Raw genomic sequence first — 23,059 nt, 5'->3', positions numbered from 1 at the left:
ACACCTACCTCTCCCTCGCTCTCGTTCTCCCTCTCTCTCGTTCTGACTCTCCCTCTCCCTCGCTCCCTCGCTCCCTCTCTCTCTCCCCCTCCAGGTAATCACCTGTACCGGTACTCCAAGGTGCTGGAGGCGTACCTGGGCGACCCCAAGCCCCGCCCGCTGCCCGCCTGCCCTCACCTGTCCTGGGCCAAACCGCAGCCCCTCAACGAGACGGCGCCCAGGTGGGTTCCCCCGGTAACGCCGGGTTCTAAACGGGAGGGCCTAGAACCCGTCGCACCTGGCGGGAGAGTCGCTTCCGGACGGAACATCGCGTTTTGCCCAGTCGCTTCCGGACGGAACACCGCGTTCCGCCCAGTTCTGATTAATCTAAGCACACGAGCCTGAAACCACTGCCAAAGCGAGCAGAGAGAGAGAGAGATCGTGGCATGCAGAAACTGTGCCAGTGCTCTGGGGAGGTGTGCCTGCCTCACCTCTGTAATGACGTGGTCCAACCCTCGTTTCCCCTCTGAAATGAAATGGTTTGACCATGGACCTCTCCTCTGTAATGAAATGGTTTGACCCTGGACCTCTCCTCTGTAATGAAATGGTTTGACCCTGGACCTCTCCTCTGTAATGAAATGGTTTGACCATGGACCTCTCCTCTGTAATGAAATGGTTTGACCCTGGACCTCTCCTCTGTAATGAAATGGTTTGACCCTGGATCTCCCATCTGTAAAGAAATGGTTTGACCCTGGATCTCCTATCTGTAAAGAAATGGTTTGACCCTGGATCTCCTATCTGTAAAGAAATGGTTTGACCCTGGACCCCCCCTCTGTACAGAAATGGTCTGATCCTGGACCTCCCCTCTGCAATGAAATGTTTTGACCCTGGACCTCCCGTCTGTAATGAAATGGTCTGACCCTGCGTCTCCTCTCTCCGTTTCCGCAGTAACCTGTGGAAGCACCAGAAGCTGCTGTCAGTGGACACGGACAAGGTGACCCTGCCCAACGTGAGGGCGTACCGGCCCCAGGTGCGACCCCTGTCCCCCGGAGAGAGCGGGGCCTGGGACATCCCCGGAGGTGAGTGACGGACGGGACGCTCGGTGCTCCGCCCACAATCCTGACTGACAAGCGGTTTAACCAAAGAAAACCACAAATCCCAGAATGCATCACTCCGCCTCTCTCTGTTGGCTACTGACTCCATTAAAGCTGCTATGTTGTTCCCTTAAACAGACTCATTGCAATTTGGGGGCTTGCTTTATTTTAGATGTGCTGTACCTTTTATAAGTCTGTTTGTGTATTGATATTTGGGATTTGATGCGTTAACACGTTCTGGGTATGTGTGACCTCTGACCTCTGCGTTCCGCAGGCATCATGCCGGGGCGGTACAACCAGGACGTGGGGCAGACCATCCCGGTGTTCGCCTTCCTGGGGGCCATGGTGGTGCTGGCCTTCTTCGTGGTGCAGCTCACCAAGGTGCGGAGCAAGCCCAAGCGGAGGAAGCCTCGGGTGAAGCGGCCTCTGTTCCTGCAGCAGCCCCCGCAGACGCACACGGGCAAGACCCCCACCGTCTGACCCCGCCCCCTCTGCCCCCAGGCCCCGCCCCCTGCCCCTCAGAGAGAGAGAGAGAGCTCGCCGGCCAGCTGGCCAATAAGGGACGACCGTCTTACCTCTCTTGACGGGGCTTCTCTCCTGCCAGACTCAGACCAGGACGAAAATCGTCCCCGGGAGCCATGGTGGATTTTCCCGGGGCGATGGGGGGGATGGGGGGGGGGGGGGGGGAGGGTCGGGCTGAAGCAATGTTTGGAATACTTACGGGAGACGGACTTTCGAAAAGCCAGGAGGATAATCCACCCCCCCCCCCCTCCCCAGGATGAGTTTAACCCACGGGAAACCTCGACATTCTTCTCCCCCTGGCCGTGTCTCTCATTCCACAGACCAAATGGAGCTGCTGTGGGGGGGGGCAAGGGGGAGGGGAGGGGAGGGGAGGGCGGGGGGGTGGTGACATCCTGCTTCTCCTCTTTTTGTATTTATTGTTTTTCATGCGTTTACTGAATGACGCCCTTCCCCCCCCCCCCCCCCGGGACTTAATGGGGGAGGGGGGAGAAGAACTCGACCAATCAAATTGGACAGAACTTTCGGATTTTAGCAATGAGCATTTGGGAAATTTTTCTATTCGTGCTTTTATTTTTTATTTTTTACTATTTTTTTTTTTCCTGTATTTCTTTTTTTTTTTTTTAAGTTTTGTTTTCCTGTATTTTCATTTTTGTAAGTCCAGGCGGCCTCGCCGCCCGCGCGCTTGCTCGGGCGGTTCCTCCGTCAGTGCGCTCCGTCATTGGTGAAGTGTAAATACGCCCTGTGATCTCGCCCCCTGCTGGTGGAGCGGGGGGGGTTGGATCCTTTTCAAATATATCTCATTCATTATGAAGCTCAGCCCTCGTGTGCCTCTGGCTTTCTTTGTCTGCCTCGCTTACTGTAATACTGGACTGTGTCTCTATCGCGCTGGTTATCTCAGAGTATTTTACTGTGTGAATGAAAAGTCGGGGGGGGGGGGGGGGGGGGGGGGGGGGTGTGTCTCTTCAGCGCCCTCCAGTATGAGAGTCTCACCTGGGGGCAAAAATGGATTAATGACTGGGAAATTGGGGCCAGTGCTCCATGGCCTTTGACCCTCGATGGGGGGGCTAAGGTTGTGAGGCCACAGTGCCTACTCAACAGTTCTGTACTGATACTACTTTACCAATGCATGCATTCGGCCTCTAGCTGTGGCCATTTCTGGCAGCAGGTGATGGCACAGGTGTACTTGTGGTCTGTGAGGTGAGAGGAACGGGAAGTTGCGCAGGTGAGTTGTGATGCGGATAGAGGCATGTACCTGGGCAGCCTGGACACCCGATGCTCTGATACAGGTGCGTATGTGTGGAGCTTTCCAATCGCAGTGACAGACAGGTGACCTGTACAGGTGTGTGCATGGAACAGCAGGTAAGACGGGTTGAGTTACCTCAGACAGGTAACGAGTTCAGAGGTCAGAGGTCAGTGACTGGTGTTCAGCTCACAGGTGAAGGCGTGGCAGTGACAGTGACGTGCTGCAGTGCCGTCAGTAAGTATTTGGACAGTGGCACAATTTTTGATGCTCTGGTTCTGTACTCCAGCACATAGGATTTGAAATGGAAAGGATGAATACCAGGTTAAAGTTAAGACTGCCGGCTTTAATTTGAGGGTACTCGCTTCCATATTGGGTGAAGAGTTTAGTAATCCCAGTCCCTTCTATACATAAACAAAACAAAACAAACTTTGTGGCACTGTCCAAATGCAGACGGCGCTGTATCCCTGTACGGAGGGATCTTTCATCTACGCATAAACTGGTGCTCTTCTTCCCCTCCGATGTCCCAGAGAGGAAGTGGCACCCAGAAAAAATTGGCACAAATGACATCTTAGTCTTTGTAACACTTTATATTGTGTTTTTATAACCGGGCTGTAATAGAGAGCGTGACAGTTGAGAGAGAGAGAGAGAGAAATGATTAACAGAATCTTCTGATTAGGTTCTGACACACTTTTATTGTTGCATGTGTACTGTTGGGAGGACGTTCTAGAATGTAGAAGTCTAAATTTGGATCGGTTACATTTCAGCAGTCAGTTCAAATGGAATTAATTAACTGGAAAATGCCTCCCAAGAACATAATGGCCATTTTATTCAATTTGGGCAATCCAATTAATTTCCTGAATTGAACCGATTAAAATGGAATTGACCCCAATCCTGGCAGCACTTAGTGACAAAGAACGAGGCATTGTGACACTGAAAATGAGCGGAACTATGACATGCCACCAGAAACAAGCTTATTTAGACAAATCATTGTATCCTGTGACGATCAGAACCTTCTTCTTGGTGCCAACAAGTCTGTGATTGACAGGTAATTGTAGCGCCACCCACACTCGGTGACATGACACCCCAGTCTTATTATTATAAATGACATTTTTGTGCTACAGGTGGATTTCTGAAGACCGACTGGAGTTGTTTTGGGTCGAGTGTCCCGTTGGATGACCTACGACCTCAATTTCAGAAATCGTCAGACGTCAAATTATCTGCAGGACGGGGCAGGATTGTATTCTGTGCTTGTAATCAGCCTTATAAAAATCAGACGTCAGCGACGCACCCTCTGATTGGCTTCCATCTAAGCCGATCTGAGCAGAGATGTTTTTTTTTCCTGGTTGGTTGTTCTGATGATTTCCATCAAGATAGTGTAGCACAGTGGGTAAGGAACTGGGCTTGTAACCGAAAGGTCGCAGGTTCGATTCCCGGGTAAGGACTCTGCCATTGTACCCTTGAGCAAGGTACTTAACCGAAATTGCTTCAGTATATATCCAGCTGTATAAATGGATACAATGTAAAATGCTATGTAAAAGTTGTGTAAGTCACTCTGGATAAGAGCGTCTGCTAAATGCCTGTAATGTAATGTAAAAGATGTAGGCTCTGAAAAGGAGCGGTATGTGTGTCGGGGGCTGCCAGTGTTTGGCTTTTTGTTCCGAACCTTCTGGTCTGCTACGAGCTGTCGCAGTGGAGAAGGCTCTTGATGTGTGTGCTCTTGTGACACATCCAAGTTCTCCACCTCTGCTTTTAGACATTTGAAGTCTGAAGAGTTACGTTTCCTGAAAAGCAGGAGAGAATGTCATCAAATGTCAGTCGAATAAAAGAGATCTTTTTAAACGCAGTCCCCTGCACTTGGATAGGATTCTGGAAAGAGAGAATTGTTGTCGGGCAAGGATTTGCCTGCCAGCCCCTGGTTTACCATTACTGGGGTGAAACAGGAAGTGGACCTGGATCCTACGTTTTCTTTTCTTTTCTTTTTTTTTTTCAAAAGGCCAATGCTAGCCCTCGAATTCTTATCTGCTGTTTGTGACCTCGTGGCCCATTTCCTCATCCAATCGATATGTGGATAAACCAGAGTCACATGACCCCCCCCCTCCACTCCTTACCTCATAAAGGAATGCCAACACACACACACACACACACACACATACACACACAATGGAAAAGTACAGCTGGACACCGGACGCACAACATCCGTGTTCAGAATTCCTTATCTTCCCCTGGAAGGCCGTGACTGAGAAGCCGTCCAGGGCACGTGACCTTCTGGGCAATAAAATGTTCAACAGAGTGCACCATCTTATCACAATTTGAAGAGTGCCGTTTTTAGGATTTAATCGCAAAGGCTGATGAACTTCATCACATATAGAAAACGTATAACGGCTCGTTGGTAGAGAAATGGGTTTGGGGGTGTAGCGCATGCAGTAATGTATGAAATGAATATAATGTTACAGGTAGGCTGAGAATCTGTCCATCTGGCACAAATTCAGTCTGGCTGCCTCACTGCACTGAGGCGCCTGTATCGGGCTCCACCAATCAGGTGGCTCCACTGGTTACATTTCCTGGAGGCGGGGACATGTGTGTCACGCAGGCATCGCCATTGGTTACCTGGAGTTCCCTGGAGGCGGGAATGTAGGCCTGCCCACTCCAGCGCGTGATTATTATTGGCTGCTCAGCTCATTTGGCACGTTGCCGCTGGATGCTAATCAACTGACAGACACGATTGTCTTTCAACCACTGCAAGTAAAATGGAGTTCAACAGAATCGGTTATTTTTGAATTTTTACTTTTCCCCTCGGCAGTCAGCGCATGGCGGTGGTTGTGGGCGGCAGTGTAGTATAATGGGTAAGGAACCGTCACTAAAGTTTGCAGGTTCGATTCCCCGGGTAGGACACTGCTGTTGTACCCTTGAGCAAGGTACTAAACCTGCATTGCTTCAGTATATATCCAGCTGTATAAAATGGATGCAGTGCAAATGCTACGTAAAGAGTTGTGTAAGTCGCTCTGGATAAGAGCGTCTGCTAAATGCCTGTAAAGTGATGTACTGTTGTTTTCACAGCCTGCAGGACTGAAGTCGCCCCCACCAGAGCGGCTTTCACGCGATAGAGCCACCCCATCGGTAGAGCCACCCCAGCGATAGAGCTACCCCATCGGTAGAGCCACACCAGCGATAGAGCCACCCCATCGGTAGAGCCACACCAGCGATAGAGCTACCCCATCGATAGAGCTACCCCAGGGGTAGAGCCACACCATCGATAGAGCCACCCCATCGATAGAGCCACCCCATCGATAGAGCCACACCATCGATAGAGCCACCCCAGGGGTAGAGCCACCCCATCGGTAGAGCCCACCCCAGTGGTAGAGCTACCCCAGCGATAGAGCCACACCATCGATAGAGCCACCCCATCGGTAGAGCCACCCCAGCGATAGAGCCCACCCCATCGGTAGAGCTACCCCAGCGATAGAGCCCACCCCATCGGTAGAGCCACCCCAGCGATAGAGCCCACCCCATCGGTAGAGCCACCCCAGCGATAGAGCCCACCCCATCGGTAGAGCCCACCCCAGCAGTAGAGCTACCCCAGCGATAGAGCCACACCGCGGCTGATAACGGCGCTGAAGTGTGCCGGGTCTAATCTGCGCTGCGATAAACGGCCTCTTAAAGCCGCATACTTCACTGCTGACAGAGTGGCTCAATACAGGGTCCGATAGCATGGGAGGCATCAGCAGAGTCCGCCCTTAAAGGCAGGCATGTTTCACACACACACACTCACACACACACACACACACACACACACACACACACACAAACGCATACACACACACACACGCACAAACGCACTGGCATGCACACACACACACACACACACACAAACACACTGGCATGCACACACACACGCATAAACGCACTGGCATGCACACACACACACACACACACAAACGCACTGGCATGCACACACACACACACACACACAAACGCACTGGCATGCACACACACACACACAAACGCACAAACGCACACACACGCATAAACGCACTGGCATGCACACACACACACGCACAAACGCACTGGCATGCACACACACACACACACACACACGCACAAATGCACTGGCATGCACACACACACACACACACACGCATAAACGCACTGGCATGCACACGCACAAACGCACTGGCATGCACACACACACACACACGCGCATAAACGAACTGGCATGCACACACACACACACTCGCATAAACGCACTGGCATGCACACACACACACATAAACACACTGGCATGCACACACACACACACCAGGTCGAACTTAATACATTGCTTGGTTAAATATGTCCCTCTTTTTACTGGGGGAACTGGTGTGAATGAAAAACAGCCAGTGTCTCGGTTGCCTTGAATGTGACACAGAGGTAAAAACCACGTGAGAGACGCTGAGCATCCAGTGCAATGAAAGCTGCATGATTTGCCCAGTCATGGCGGACGAATGCCCTCTGATCTACAGTAAACCTGACGGTGTCCCAGTTTCCTGAGTACAATGGCCTCGTTCTGTAATGTAAACATTAGGTCAGCTTTTGGCTTTTTGCCAGTGTCTTTTACGGCCAATCAGACTCTGAGTCCCGCCTCCCCCCGGCCCCTCTCCCTCCTCCAGGTCAGCCGTCAATCATCAACAAGCCAGGAGGACTGCTGAATCACGGTTTCTCAGCTGTAACATTCAGGCCCCGCCCCCTCCCCCTTAGGGGCGGCTACGAAGGCTGCAGCTCAGCATTTAGACCACGAGCGGGACTCTCGAAACCTCACACACCCACCCCCCGTCTGCCAGCGACAGGGTCCGCGAACTCCCGCCCCCCCCCCCCCCCTCGCTCTTCAGCTTCTCTGTGTCTGCTGACCACCTGCCTCACTGAGCGCTGTTCTCAGGTGAGTATACCTGCCCTTCCCTCTCTCTCTCTCCCCCCCATCACTGGGCTGTTTCCCCTGGCTTCTCTACCTGCCTCGCTAAGCGCTGTCCGCAGGTGAGTATACCTGCCCTTCCCTCTCTCTCTCTCCCCCCCATCACTGGGCTGTTTCCCCTGGCTTCTCTACCTGCCTCGCTAAGCGCTGTCCGCAGGTGAGCATATCTGCCCTTCCTACCCCCTCTCCCCCCTCATTGCTGGGCTCTTTCCCCTGGCCTACCCCCCCCCCCCCAATCATTTCCCCTGGGTTCTCTACCTGCCTCGTTTGCACCTGTTTGCTTAACGCCCACCTGCCACGTCCAGGTGAGTCATGCCCTCTCTGTGGATTCAGGTGGCAGCACCTTCAGTAGTTCAGTAGTGTTACCATGGCTACGGGAAGTAGGGAAATGAATGTCAGTGTTGTGTTTGTGTGAAGAGCAGCAATGAGTGTTCGCATTTGATTCGGGGAAAATGGGAGTTTCTGAGGGGTGGGGATTTGGGGGGGGGGGGGGGAGGGGTGAGTGTTACCATGGCTACCGGACGGACAGATCAGCGTTTGTGTGACAGTAACAGTGCGGCAGCAGGAAGCTGGCACTGTACCGTAAGTGCCAACGGCTCCTTCGCTTCCTGATGACGGCCGACGGGTCATGTGATCTCAGGTAAACGGCTGCTTGAGCTCAGGTGGTCCGGGAAATCGGCGCCGGTGTCACTTCCGTAAGCGCCTGGAGGTCTGGAGCAGAGATTCGCTTTGCGTTCGGGGTTTGTGTGCCTTCCTTGCGAAGAGAGGAAGGCACACAAACTCCTGTGCGGCGGTGGGCGGGTGTTTTGGGGGTGTGTGTGTGTGTGTGTTGTGGTCATAAATACAAACACGCGTGCACACGGTTCTGTGCCGTTCTGTTTTATAATGACCAGTGTCAGCACTGAAGGCAGTTGTTGGCTGGAAGAGGCGACTGGAGCGCTGTGATTGTGTTGGGGGGTTGATTGGGGGGGGGGGGGGGGGGGTGCTGGATCTGAGAGGTCTCCTGGACGTTGTGGATTTGCTCGTTTTTCCTGAGGGGCCCGTCTACTTGCGTAACGTGTCTATTATCCGCCAAACTTTGACCTGCTCTAGACTCAAAGGCTCGGTGCACTTTGCCATTGATGTTATGGAATGTTTTTGTTGCTGAGTTTTTACACCCCCTTCTCTCTGACTCCTCTGGCTGACTGTATGGGGCAGGTTCACCGTAGCACTGTGTCACGCTCTGCATCGATTGTGTCAATGTCCGCTTCCGTATCTATACCACAGGGCATCTGCTGCTGCTGTTATAAAGCCTGTTCTGGAAGTTTCTCTGGATAAGGAGTTCTGTGAGGCGCATAAGTGTGGGATTAACACTCCGGTGTGTGGGAATGTTTCCACAGGATCCCAGGAGGGATTTATCAGCCCCCTAAACACTCCTTTACCATACCAACACACACTCTCTCTTACACACACACACACACACACACTCTCTCTCTTACACACACACACACGCTCTCTCTGTTACACACACACACTCACACACATACACACACTCACTCACTCACTCACTCATACACACACACACACACACACACACACACTCTCTCTTACACACACACACTCGCACACACACACACACTCTCTCTTACACACACACACACACACACACAATCTCTCTTACACACTCACACACACACTCTCTCTTACTCACACACACACACACAATCTCTCTTACACACACTCTGTTACACACACACACACACTCTCTCTTACTTGCACACGCACACACACACACTCACTCACTCACTCACTCACACACACACACACACACACACACACACACACACACTCACTCACTCACACACACACACACACACACACACACACAGAGTGCACAGCTATGACCCCAAGAAAGAAGGGACCCTTGGGACTCCGCCCCCAGGAGCCCCTCCCGGTTGTCATCATTGGTGAGTATCAGTGACGGACAGGTCAGTTGACCAACAGAACCAGCAGAGCAGCTGCTGATAAAAGCCCTTATTCACCCCACTCACTTCTGCGGGAGAAAAAAAATACTCAGTCTGGTGTCTGGATCACTCTTTTTAAATTATTTTTTTTACTGTTAGAAAATCCTCCTGAATGTGGAATTAATCAGTGTCGTAGCAACGCCGTTTCCCAAACCACCAGAAAAACTGGCGCAGCATTTAGGTCACACGCTGCCGGTGAAGTCATGCTCTTAATATGGCTCGGGCCACAGCTGGTCCTGGACAATGATTGACAAGAAGTGAAACGAGTGAATACGAGTTCCAGCTCAAACGGTCACTAAATTTTGGACGGCTGCAGAACGCTGTTCAGCGAGCTCTCCGCACAGGCGGACGGGGAACGTTCTGGGCCTGGTTCTCTCTGGATGCTCACAGTTTTTCTTTGAGAACTCAAAACCCTGGGAAAGTTTTTGGTTGACCACATTTATCAGCGTTTATAAATCTGATTTGGGGACGGCCTTTTTCACCCGAAATGTGCGTCTGGCTGGAAATGATCCCCCAGGTTGACTTTCAAATAATTGCCTCTTTCTTTATTTTCTTCTGATTTGTTTTAAAAAAATAATATTTAAGGTTGTACAGACATGTTAAATAACAGTAGGGTAAACTGCTAATACGTTCTCAGAACCAGACATGGTGTCAAGTACGTATTTGTTTTGGATTCAAATACTTTTCTGTGCTTTACTGATCTTGTCTGGTGTATTGGAACCAATGAAATACTCTCAAAAACTGCAGACCCCGACTTCTGGTCATATTGGCTGGCTCAAGTATACCAGGCAAGATCAACAGAGCACAGAAAAGTATTTGAATCCAAAACAAATATTTGTATTTGACCCAGGCCTGCTCAGAACCCAACCTAAGGTGCTTCGTAATACCTGCATGTGACTCATTTATGGTATTAGGTTCAGGCCTCAGCAAAATGGCCGTCACTGTGCCGGACAGATTCCCAGTGAGTCTTCCAAAATGCCCAAAGGTACTCATAATATCATTTAGGCCCAGCTCAGTGCAGGATTCAGATTTTCTAAAATGGCAGGCCTATTGCCCAGTGACCTTTGTATACACGCCAAGCTCAAAATGGATTTTCACACCTCCAGGACTGATTAGATCGTACTTTTAATCTATTCAGCGCCACCTTTTAAGGGCTGGTTGGTTTCTGCTAATCCTGAAATTGCCTTGAAGGTTGATTGGCTACGTGCCATATGTCATATGAACCAATTCATCGTACCCCACAGCTAACAGGTTCAATATACGTACAGTGGTGTGCAAAGGTTTGGGTACCGCTGGTCAAATTGTACATTTTGTTAAAAGATTAAACGCAACCTCTGCGGGGTAAAAACTAGACATATTTCTGCTCATTTTAATGCATGATTACTTTTTATTAGCTGAACTGAATGGGTTGAAAAAAAAAAAACTGAAATAGGTTATCGGTCCCACATTTTACTTTTAATGTTTTCTTTTCCAAACCATTAAATTCAGCAAATAATTAGCCTCTGTGCATTGAAACTTGCAGTCCTGTTTAAGTTAGGGTCCTGCAGAGCTTATGTTGACTTCTTTTCACTTCAACAAATGTGCCATTTGACCAGGTGTGCCCCAATTTAAGCGTACCACTGTGATGGCTAGACTCGACTAGGCAATGCTGACAACGACATCATCATTTAAGTCAAATTATAATGCATCCTAGTAGGAAAATATGTTTACGACTTGAGCATGTAAATTTAACTGTGCTGGTTCTGGTGCAGTTGGGTAGTATGACAGGCTTGAGGCTCAGGGGCGACACAGCTCACGAGGTAAGACCGATTGTCTGGCAGTCGGAGGGTTGCCGGTTAAAACCCCGCCTTGGGCATGTCGAAGTGTCCTTGAGCAAGACACCTAACCCCTAACTGCTCTGGCAAATGAGAGGCATCAATTGTAAAGCGCTTTGGATAAAAGCGCTATATAAATGCAGTCCATTTGAACATCTTTGGAATCGACGGTCTCTTTTTTCTGCGGTTTGTTGACCCCGCCCTTCTTCCTGTGTCTTGTCTGTGGCATCCCAGGCAACGGCCCGTCTGGAATCTGCCTGTCCTACTTCCTGTCTGGCTACAGGCCGTACGTGAGGGAGGCCGCCTCCCACCCCAACCCCATTCTGCACCGGAAACTTCTGGAAATTTCCGGGCAGTGCCTTCTGGAACAGGTACGTCACACCACCCCTCCACCGTGTCGACCGGGCTGATCTGGGAAAAACTCAATAACCCACTTTTAAAATGTTTTATTTTATTTCAATTTAATTGGAAGACCTTGCACTTCACAAGATTAAAGTAGGCTGCCACTTAACAAAGTATTTATGCAAGAAAATAAAAAAATGTACAAAAAAAAAAACCTGCTTTTTGGGTTATTAACCTTTCAGAGCATTTCAAAAAGATTTGCTCCCAGTGTTTCACTTATGCATATTTTGTTCAGCCTGTTTTCAAGGCAATTTTCCTTTCATTGAATGTGTGTCAAACCTCACCCTCCAGCAAGATTACAGCCTGTCCACTGCTGCTCAGCCGCACACACATTACTCCATTCTGCTGATCTAGGATAAGCCACACCACTGCTGCTCAGCCGCACACACATTACTCCATTCTGCTGATCTAGGATAAGCCACACCACTGCTGCTCAGCCGCACACACGTTACTCCATTCTGCTGATCTAGGATAAGCCACACCATTGCTCCTCTGCCACACACACGTTAGTCCCTTCTGCTGATCTAGGGTCAGTGGTTCAAGCCTAACCATTGCTGCTCTGCCACACACACGTTAGTCCCTTCTGCTGATCTAGGGTCAGTGGTTCAAGCCTAACCATTGCTGCTCTGCCACACACACGTTAGTCCCTTCTGCTGATCTAGGGTCAGTGGTTCAAGCCTAACCATTGCTGCTCTGCCACACATGTTACGCCATTCTGCTGACGCAGCATTACTGTGGCCCTGCTCTGTTTTCCTGGGAGCTCATTCCCTGATGTCGGTGACCTAGTGAAGTGTGTCATCCAAGATTTCAAGATTTCACTAGGTTTAATTATTAAATGGGGAATGAAAAGTTGCTGTCAGCAATTCCTTGTGTGTGTGCGCGCGCGTGCACAGTGTGGTCATGCATACGTGAGTGTGTTTACTCGTGCTTATTTTTTAAAGTAGGTTAACAAGACTTCATTGTTTTTATGACACCCACCATATGGTCACAGTTAAGACCCACGCACAATCAGGTCTTGTCAGTCAGCTGAAACTGCACCTTGAGAACCAGCCTTGTTGTTTTGGTATAGCTAATGCTGTTCCTGTATTATTTGGACCCGTTCTGTATGTCCAAAAGGGCCTGAGCTTGCATTCACATTTACACTCTAATACAGAGCTATGGTGCACACAGCTTACATCCTTTTGCATACGATCCGTTAATACAGCTGGATATTTTACTGAAGAAACTCATGTTAAGTACAAGGGTCAAGGGTCAGGAGTATAACAGTAGTGCTTCCCCGGCTGGGAATCAAACCCCCAATCGGGGAGTGTGTAAGCCCACTTCTCTAAATGCTGTGCTACACCACCTCTCCATATTGCATGGGAAAGGCTAACACAAAGTCATAGCCCAGCTAATGCATGACAGAAAAATGAATATTAGCTGAACAGTGACCACCCCACACCCGCACCCCCACTGGGAATCAAACCTCCAATCAGGGAGTTGTAAGTCCACTTCTCTAAATGTTGTGCTACACTGCCTCTCCATATTGCATAGGAAAGGCTAACACAGAGTCATTGCCCAGCTAATGCATCAGACAGTAACCACTCCTTCCCCCCCCCCCCCCGGCCCAAACCTGCAGGACCTGGAGTACCTGTCTGAAGGGCTGGACGGGCGCAGCCCCAGTCCCCTCGGCCTGCTGTTCGACGCCCTGGTCCGGCCGGACGGGGACCTGGGCGGGTCAGCCGAATCGCTGCTCTCCTGGCGCAGGGAACCGGAGCGGGGCGTGGCCCACCTGGTGCTCGGCAAGGGCCCAGCTGGAGGGGCCTGGCAGGTAGGAAGTGATGTCAGAGGAGAGCAGGTGCACCCGTGACTCAGAAGGGTACGCAAACCGGGCCCAGATATGTGACTGTGCCTTATCTGACTCAAAGCCCTGATAGCGTGGGGCGGAGGGGTCCAGTCTTATCCGAAAAGGGCCCGTGTGGGTGCAGGTTTTGTCTTAGCCCAACATTGGGACACTTGAATCAACTTCTTTAAAGATCGTGATCGAAGACCACGATTAGTTAATTTTGTTGAATCCGGTGTCTTGGTGATGGCTCTTTTCAGTTACGTGTATGTTCAGTTGACTTTTTTGTTGTACTGTCTGTAGCTATTGTGTAGGCCTACTGCTGCTACCATGGCCAGGTCTCTCTTGAAAGAGAGATTTTAATCTCAATGAGACTTCCTGGTTAAATAAAGGTGAATAATAATGGCTCTTTTCGGTTAAGATCGGATATCCGAGGCGTAGATGAGTGCTCTTTGGATTCTGTTCACCATTTACATTTCCGACATACAATTTCTGAAGTAAGAGTAGTGAGGCTGCATTTGAAGTATTAATTTCTGAAATGTAAGAGAAATTATTAAATTAAATTAGATGAAAGCACTTATACATATCTGTACCTTTGTGGGAGTAGAAAAGAGGTGGGGGGGGGCGATGATTTTATTTCATTTGTATTATCTCTCGCTCACTTTTCTGTTTTTGAGTGAAACATCTTGACTGAATGTATGGCTATTCTTTGCACTCTTTGAACATTTCAAGAGCGAGAAAAGATCTGGCGAAACAGCGGAGCAGGATAACTTCATACGAATCTGTCATTTTTATTTCCGGACAAAAAGAAACAAAAACAAAAGGTCCAAAGGCCGTTGCTGAAATAAATAGATATTTCCAAAAATAACATGATGTCCTGTGCCTCTCATCTAAGATTCTGTCAAAACAAAATGGCATTTCTTAAAGAGAGGCAGCCATGTGGAAGAGTGACACCCCTCCACTTGCTTTATCCGGTCTATTTCAAAATTCCCTTTGACGGGCACCCAAACCATAAGACTTTAAATTAAATGTGTTCTTCCCCTTTAATATTGTTCCATTTCTGTCTCTCTCGCACACTCTCTTTTCTGCTTCTGCACTGTGTCTCGTGCTATACGCTTCTGTTTTGTGTGTGTGTGTGTGTGTGTGTGTGTGTGAGAGAGAGAGTGTGTGTGTGTGTGTGTGAGAGAGACGGAGTGAGAGCGTGTGTGAGTGTGTGTATGTGAGTGTGCGAGTGTTTGTGAGAGCGTGTGTGTGTGAATGAGAGTGCGAGAGTATGTGTGTGTGTGTGTGTGTCTGGGAGAGAGTGTGAGTGTGTGTGTTTGTGAGAGCGTGTGTGTGTGCCTGAGAGTGCGAGAGAGAGTGTGAGTGTGTGTGTTTATTAGGCCCAATAAACTGCACAGCCAGTACTCTGCTGGCTGAGTTCTCTCTGCAGAGACCAGCTGATTTTTCTTGGTCCTGTAGGACCATAAATCTCACGTCTGTTTGCGTTGTATCAGGGGAAACGAGTGCCTCTTACTTCCGTCTTTCTCTACTTCCCAGCTGTTTCTCTCTCTCTCTCACAGGCTGTAATCTGAGCACGTCCTCTTGGCAGCTGCACTTTTCCAACTCGTCTGTTTCTACCGCCTCCCTTGCGCTCACAAACGCGATTCGTTTCTTCGAGACGTGTCATCGTTTCCCCGGTGACGGGCAATCCGCCGCGACGGATTGCCTCTTCCGAGCCCGGCCGGCGGCACCGGGGGGTCGGCTTGGCGCCTCTCTGCGGGGGCGCCCCGGTGGCGGCTGTAATTTCGTTTTCGTTATGATGTCGTTCGGTACGGTGCTACCTGAGGGAGTCTTAGCGCAAGCGCGGGCGCCTTTAGCGAAACTCGAGGCCGTTCGGTTTGACGGGTCACTGCCTGCCCTGGGCCTCGCATCGAGTCGGAATCGCTGACAATTCTCATTCCCTCCTTCTCTTTCTCTTCTCTATCTCTCTCTCCCCCCTATGTCACTCCTCCCTCTCTCCTTCCTCTTACTCCCTCTCTCATTGCCCCTCTACTTTCTCTTTTCTTCTCACCCCCCCACAACCCCCCACCCCTTCTTCTCACCCCCCCGTCTCACTCTCTTTCTCTCTCTCTCTTTCTCTCTCTCTCTCTCTCAGACGATGGAGGGATCGATGATCACCCTCAGTCTCGGGGACTGGATGGAGATGCCCGACCTGTCCTTCAGAGACTGGATGGCGAAGAGAGGAAGGTGAGTCATCATCTTCCTCACCTTTTCTTGGTTTTTACCTGGCTGGCCGACTGATGGACGAAGATGGTGGTCGCTGTGGTGTCGTGTTGCACATTGCTGTAAAGTACTTCACTGTTGTCAGGGCCGGCCCGTGGCATAAACGCTCTATGCGGTTGTTTAGGGCCACAACCGCTGGGGGGGGGGGGCACACGACCACGAGGGGGGGGGGGGGGGGCACACGATCCATTGTTTATCTAAGGTAAATAACGTTAGTTTCGTAATTACGTCATTCATCCCCTATCGCGGAACTAGAGGTATAAATTGAAAACGGAACGGCAACAGAACATTTCATAACAATGCAATGTAAGAAGGATTTTACCAAGTGACCCCCCCCTCCGCTCGACAGAATCCAGCAGCACAGCCCCCCCCCCCGCTTGACAGAATCCAACAGCGCACCCCCCCCCCACCCTGCTCAACAAAATCCAACAGTGCATCCACCACCCCACCCCCCCCACCGCTTGACGGACTTGTTTAGGGCCCTGACTGTGGGATCTTACAGTGAGAGGTCTCTGAAATTCTCTGACTATCCTGAAATACAGTATCCTTGCATCTGTAACTGCAGGGTCTGAGTGAATGTCTTGCAGTGTCCAGTTTTTTCTGTTATACTTGGTGAGAATTGGTGTTCAGAGTGGGGTGGGGTGGGGTGGGGTACGGGGTGTGAATTAGAAAATTAACATTCAGGACCACATTAGGAACTCCACTTTTTAAATGGCTCGAGTATTTGTATTAGCATTTAAAAGTCGTTTGGCAGATGCTCTTATCCTGAGCAATTTACAGCTTAGTGCACAAAATAAGGTTGGATGGACAGCAGTTGAAACAAAAGTGCCGTTTCTTTAAAGAGGGTGATAATAATGTGTCTTGCACGGGTTCTGTAGCTGAAAGGATGAATTAACACAAGCTGGTGCTGAAGCTGGGGCTAAAGCTGCCGCTAAGGGTGTTGAAACTTCAATCGTAAAGTCTCTTATGACTCCAATGTTTTGTTGTGTAATGAACAGCCCAATACTAAACAACAGACAGACTTACTTGTCACACACAAGTCCTGAAGATTTTAGGAAAAAATTCTCCAATTTTGTTAAATGCCTATGTTGTTACTTATGTTTACTGCGGTAGCAACATCAACCATCTTTAGTCCTTTCCATGACCTTTACAATGGACTTTCTTTTGCAGTTCCGTCATACTGTGCAAAAATTGGACTTTTACGATTTGGCATTTTAATGCTAAATAAAATATTCCCAATTCCCCAAGCATTTCACCGACATATCGCAGGCATCACTGACACGACAAACAGGTCACAGACAGGGTGGCAGTGTAGTATAATGGGCAAGGTACTGGTCTTCGATTCCCGGGTAGCCTTGATCAAGGTACTTAACCTGCATTGCTTCAGTATATGTCCAGCCGCATAAATGGATGCTGTGTAAAAGCTGTGTAAAACATTGTGTAAGTCGCTCTGGATAAGAGCGTCTGCTGAACGCCTGTAATGTAATGTAATGTAATGACGGACATCAGACGTGACGGACACCAAAGGCCCCGCCTCCATTTTGCGTGCCCTTCCTGTTACAGGCAGCTGAGAAACAACAGGGCGGCCACCAGGGACATAGCGCAGTACTACCAGCACTACGTGGAGGCGAAGGGGCTGCAGCAGCACTTCCGCTGCGGGGCTCTGGTGACTTCCGTGCGGCCCCTCCCACCGGACACCCCCCCGGGGGGCCCCTCCGAGGAGGCGGGACCCCCCGCATCCACGCTGTACGAGATCCGGGGGGAACAGGAGGAGCCGGGGGGCGGGCGGAGTCCGTTCCGCCTCTACGCCCGGAACGTGGTGCTGGCCACGGGCGCGTACGACAGGCCGTCCCGGCTGGGCGTGGAGGGGGAGGACCTGCCCTTCGTCCGCCACACCGTGGGCGACCTGGAGGGGGCGCTGCGGGCGCGGATGCTGGGCCCCGCCTCCGGCCTGCCACTGCTGGTGGTGGGGGCGGGGCTCACGGCGGCCGACGCCGTCCTGCTGGGCCGGGGGGCGGGCGTGCCGGTCCTCCACGCCTTCCGGCGCGGGACGGGCGACCCCGCCCTCGTGTTCCACCAGCTGCCCGCCGTCATGTTCCCCGAGTACCACAAGGTGCACGACATGATGCGGGCGCCGGGGGGCGGGGCCTACCCGGGCTACGCCGGCCTGCCGCTCCACCGCGTGCTGCGATTCGCCGCCGGCGGCCGCTGCTTCCTACAGGAGGTCGGGGTCGGCGGCGGCGGCGGCGGGAAGGTCTGGGATGTGCGCGTCGCCATGGCGATGGTCCTGATCGGCTCCAACCCCGACCTGTCCTTCCTGCCGGACGAGGGGCGCGGCCTGGCCCTGGACCCGGACCGTCCCGTCAGCGCCAAGCGCAACCCCCTGGACACGGACCCCTTCACCTACGAGAGCGCCCGCCAGCCGGGACTCTACGCACTGGGACCTCTGGCCGGCGACGGATTTGTCAGGTTCCTACAGGGCGGGGCGCTGGGCGCGGCTACCTCCCTGCTCAGGAAAACAGGTCTGACTGGGACCTCATGAGGGGGGGGGGGGTTGCCTGATTTTGAAATTGTCAAAATCCGGACTGCACGCTTCCGTAGGGACTGGGCAGGGGACCAGCTGAATTGTCATTAATCTCATAAACCTCGACCTGTTTTCAGAGGTTTTGCTCATGTTAATATGGATTCCGTTAATATTCATTCACGTAATGTACAGACGGATCGAGTTATATATTTTAATTTATACACACTGTACATATTATTCTTCAAGTATTACATTTTTTTAAAAAGGTATTTAAGTATATAAACCAGGGGTGTTTCAATCTTATCTGAAACGGCCTGATGTGGTGCAGGTTTTTGTTTCAGCTTAGCACTACGACACCTGAATAGTCTTCAGTTAATACCTTGATAAGTCGAATAAGGGGTCTTAGTGCACCCACACTGGCCCTTTTCGGATAAGCTAATGCACCTCTGATCTAAACTGTAAGTGTTAAGCCTGTTAAATATTTTGTAAATAAATAAAGTTGTTTCGGTGATGAAGAATATGATTATTATAATGATGTGACTGACTTGCTACGAACAGAATTATAAACTTTATTTACATAGAACCCATCTTGGTTACAATGGGCTTCACAAAAGCATCCCAAACAGTTAAACCTCACAAAAAAAGTTAAAAACAAACAAAAGACGATAATGAATGGTAAATCTAGAGCAAGAACACAAACATTAAAGGCAAAAGCAGAGCATTCAGATGGGAATTTTTCAATATGTTCTGGCGAAGGTCAGTCAACCAAGGCGTTACCTCTTTGAAGCCTGTAAATAAATAGTGAATTTTGCAATATGCAGAGTGTGCCTTATATATAGGCCAATGCTGTAAACTTTAAAACTACCCGCAGCTGTAACTGTAGGCTAATGGAGCTTGCAGAGATCTTAGGAATCTTGTCACCCGTCTAATTTCCCCATTTGGAAACCATTTATTTCCAGGTCAGTAGAAATATTCTGATTTGGGCAATGGCAAACAAAAGAATCCACTGAAAGTCGAAGAGAAATTTTTCTGACCCAAATCAAGACAACGCTATAAAAAATTGTGACGCCGTTGCGGAAGTAAGGGAGCGGGCTACTGTACCTTCAACCCTTTGAAATGCAGTTTGGCTACAGTTGCATTCCTTTTTGTTGCCAACAGAGGTCGCTCTAAATCCATAATGCATGTAAAAATGTTGGCACACGAACACAACAAAACTAAAATTAGGTTGCGGGAACAATAATCTGCTTTTGCCATGTATAAACACATTTATCTTTTTTTGTTTCACGTTGAACTGTTTCCATATTGACATTGTTATTATTCATAACAACAGTACTGAGATTACCGTTTTTGGAGACTAGACTAGCGTTAAAGGATATATTTAAACTTGCAGATTTTAAACGTGAAGAATTTGCATTTGGGTTTTGGTTGAGGTTAGAATGCGTGTTAGCCAATGACGTAAAAGACGCTGCTCGTCTCGGGATTAGTGTGAGCGCGTGGATTCCCTAGCAAGACGGCCTGGACTTCATTAATTAGACAGGAACGTGCAGAGATTATAAAACCGCCCGTACCGTGCCGTCGGCTCTGTGCGGACAAAACACAGCACACCGCTGTGACCTGATATCTTCAATGGGTCATTCCCCAAGGCTCATCAGCGGAAACCACCCGCAATTTGTTTAAAGAGGGGAACAAAGCTGGTAATTCAATTAAAAGATTTCATTGATAAATATGTTTTATTTCGATAATTAAAGAAACGGGTTTATTCATTGATCTGTTGAACAGAGTGCGTATAAATCATTCTACAGCCTCACTCTTAAAATATCAACGAACAGCCTGGGATAGGCTTTCTCAATTCCATCCACTGTACGATCTCCATATGTTGCTATTTTATCTTCAGTTGGCTGTTTACACCTGTTATTTGATGAACAAGCATCCTTGCCAATTTTTGTTTGTCAAACGCGTGCAGTTGTAACATATGTGATAATAGGGATACAGATATGCAGGCACTCCTACTGCTGTAAGAGGACACACTGGTGAGATTACTCCACTGGCTGTCCGGTGCTCGCTACCTCACAGACTATTCCGCGTGCAGGTGTGAACATACCAGGGCTACTGCTCGCGAAGCACCTATAGTCTAGAGCAGTGGTCTCCAACCCTGGCCCTGGAGAGCTACGGGGTCTGCTGGTTTCGTAGTGACTCTGTACTTCACGAATCGATTAGAGCAGTGTTACACAGTTAACTCAACTCACCAGGTGTCTTGGGTCTCAATTGGGTGCTGATTTTAAGGTGAAAACAAAAACCAGCAGACCCTGTAGCTCTCCAGGACCCGGTCGGAGACCACTGGTCTAGAGATGGAAACGGGCGAACGCGACTAGGATTAAAACCGTAGCCTGGTCAACAGAAGTTAACAAGAAATTAAGTGTTTACACTGGGTCTATAAAAAATATTACTATGAGGACACACAAGCCTGTGAGAAATGTGCCATTTGGCTTGAAACAGGACCTGTGGGGATTCAGTTCATAACATTTATTTAAAAATACGCACAGAAATGCAAACAGGACTCTGCCGTATTGGGTAACTTATAAAATGTGACGGTTAGACTCCGCCTGACCTCGAACGCCACGATCATCGCAGGTTCCCGAAGGGTGGGAGGGAGCAGAGCTGACCCATGCGGATATCAGAGGCACGAGGAAGGAACGTTTTAGCACTGTCGTGTTGCCCCGGCAACAGTGTTCTAAATATGGCCGAACTCCATGAATAAGTCGCACAGCAACGACGGCAAACGGCAAAAGGTTATGTAGCAGGCTGCTGCCGAGCGTGACTACACTGGGTGACGTCCATTGAGAATAACGCAGACGGGTCTTCCAGGCATCTTCGGTGACTAAAAACCCAAAGATTTTTTTCACACTTCACTCTGAAAGCGTACGAGTCCGACTTGGCACTGTTTTCACATTTATGGGATACAGTCAGAAGGACAGCCGTCGGGACCGCGTCGCTAAGAAATCTACCCTCTCAACGTCGTAAATTGTATTCAACCTTCACTCAACCAGGGCAAGCGAGCCCCGGGGGGGCACGTGTCTTTGGACTGTGGGAGGAAAGCAGAGTAGCCTACCTGGAAGAAACCCCCCACACAAACACAGGGAGAACACGGGAGACTCCACACAGAAAGGAGTCCAGCCGGGCTGGGACTCACACCCAGGACCTCCTTTGTTACCAGGCAACAGTGCTAACCATTGCACCGCCGTGCCGCCGGGCCTTCAAGTAGTCATCGTCACTGGATTTGATCTACATTTCAGTGCAATATATATTTAAAAAATACAGCCCTGTTGTACTGGGGAAAGTAAAATATGCTTGCTGTTGTGCTATCCTTGTAGCAACATTACTCAATGGGTAGGGAATAAAACAGAAAAAAATATAAGTATCTGGGAGTCATAGCAGTAAATATGCCCTGCGATAGGTTGGCAACCTGTCCAGCGTGTGTAGTCCTGCCTCTCACCCAATGCATGCTGGGATAGGCTCAAGTCACCCCCAGAACCCTGACCAGGAATAAGCGGGTAAGATAATGGAATATTGGATAGATGGATGGAATAAAGAAAATGTCCTACCATATTTATTTTTTATTTTTTTGTTGGGGGGGTTTGTAAATGTGACAAACACAGAGTCACATACACGTCTAATGGATGTGTCCAAAAAGTACAGCCAAACCCATAAAACTCAGCACTTTTCCCCAAGGGTCATTGTGAGTGTTTAGGTGCACTTTGGGTAAAAAACTAATGAGTCCATTGTAGTGGTGTTGTGAGCAACTGAGGCACATAAATGTTCTCATTTAGTATGTTTATCGCTGCGGGCCCAGTTAGAAGAACAATTTCCTTCAATTTGTCTGTGTACCTCCGAACTTACAAAGAATACAGAGAAGGCAGACAGAACAGGCTGGACATATATGGTTGTGGCTGATGATGTACTCCTGGTATTGAGTTATTATGCCCGTGTATGTGTGTGTGTGTGTGTGTGTGTGTGTGTATGTGTGTGTGTGCATGAATGTGTGCATGCATATATGTGTGTGTGTGTGAGTGTGCATATATGCCTGTGTGTGTGCATATATATGTGTATCTCTATGTTCAAATGCTGAACCCTGGGGGGGGGGGGGGGTTGCGATCTCGGAGGGCATCTATCTATAAAAAATTGCCACCAAAATGGCAGTGGGTGGATGGGTAGGATGCAGCTCACATTTAGTCATTTTACTGGGTCTCTCTGACCGTCATCAGTCCCAGCAGCACTGAGCTGAACATCGTAAACAGCCAATCATCTCCCAGTCCCCTCCCACGTCCTGTCCTGTCACTCACAGTCCCCTCCCACGTCCTATCAGGGCACTCCGTAGATCAGCCCCCCCACCCCCCCCCCCCCCCCCCCCAGGACTGTGAAGTAGACTAATTCCATTAAAGGTGGTGA

The 23,059-nt window shown here is 49.7% G+C and overlaps 2 protein-coding genes across 2 annotated transcripts in view; both read left to right on the top strand.

Annotated features, from left to right (window-relative positions):
* The window catches only part of mbtps1 (membrane-bound transcription factor peptidase, site 1), a 35,203-nt gene extending 33,551 nt beyond the window's left edge, over window positions 1–1,652 (top strand). The window contains exons 21-23 of the mRNA XM_035419976.1: window positions 95–221; window positions 928–1,058; window positions 1,348–1,652. Coding sequence (XP_035275867.1) covers window positions 95–221; window positions 928–1,058; window positions 1,348–1,553 — 464 coding nt within the window. The 3' untranslated portion in view covers window positions 1,554–1,652. The remainder of the gene's footprint in view (window positions 1–94; window positions 222–927; window positions 1,059–1,347) is intronic.
* Window positions 1,653–9,608: 7,956 nt separating this feature from the next.
* Window positions 9,609–19,125, top strand: LOC118227214 (oxidative stress-induced growth inhibitor 1-like). The gene is made up of 5 exons (XM_035417427.1): window positions 9,609–9,729; window positions 11,835–11,971; window positions 13,621–13,812; window positions 15,962–16,053; window positions 17,653–19,125. The coding sequence occupies exons 1-5, from the start codon at window positions 9,663–9,665 to the stop codon at window positions 18,629–18,631; spliced, it is 1,467 nt and encodes a 488-aa protein (XP_035273318.1). The 5' UTR covers window positions 9,609–9,662; the 3' UTR covers window positions 18,632–19,125.
* The last annotated feature ends 3,934 nt before the right edge of the window (window positions 19,126–23,059 follow it).

Source organism: Anguilla anguilla, chromosome 5 (genome assembly GCF_013347855.1).
Source record: "Anguilla anguilla isolate fAngAng1 chromosome 5, fAngAng1.pri, whole genome shotgun sequence".
NCBI classification, from domain to species: Eukaryota; Metazoa; Chordata; class Actinopteri; order Anguilliformes; family Anguillidae; genus Anguilla; species Anguilla anguilla.
Note: the sequence above shows the minus strand (reverse complement) of the source record. Positions and strands in the feature narration are given on the sequence as shown.

Bases quoted from the DNA above. Each gene is read 5' to 3' on its own strand.
- LOC118227214 (XM_035417427.1), top strand. From the start codon at position 9,663: ATGACCCCAAGAAAGAAGGGACCCTTGGGACTCCGCCCCCAGGAGCCC. The intron at 9,730-11,834 runs GTGAGTATCAGT...GTGGCATCCCAG, and splicing joins CCTCCCGGTTGTCATCATTG to GCAACGGCCCGTCTGGAATC. The intron at 16,054-17,652 runs GTGAGTCATCAT...TTCCTGTTACAG, and splicing joins TGGATGGCGAAGAGAGGAAG to GCAGCTGAGAAACAACAGGG.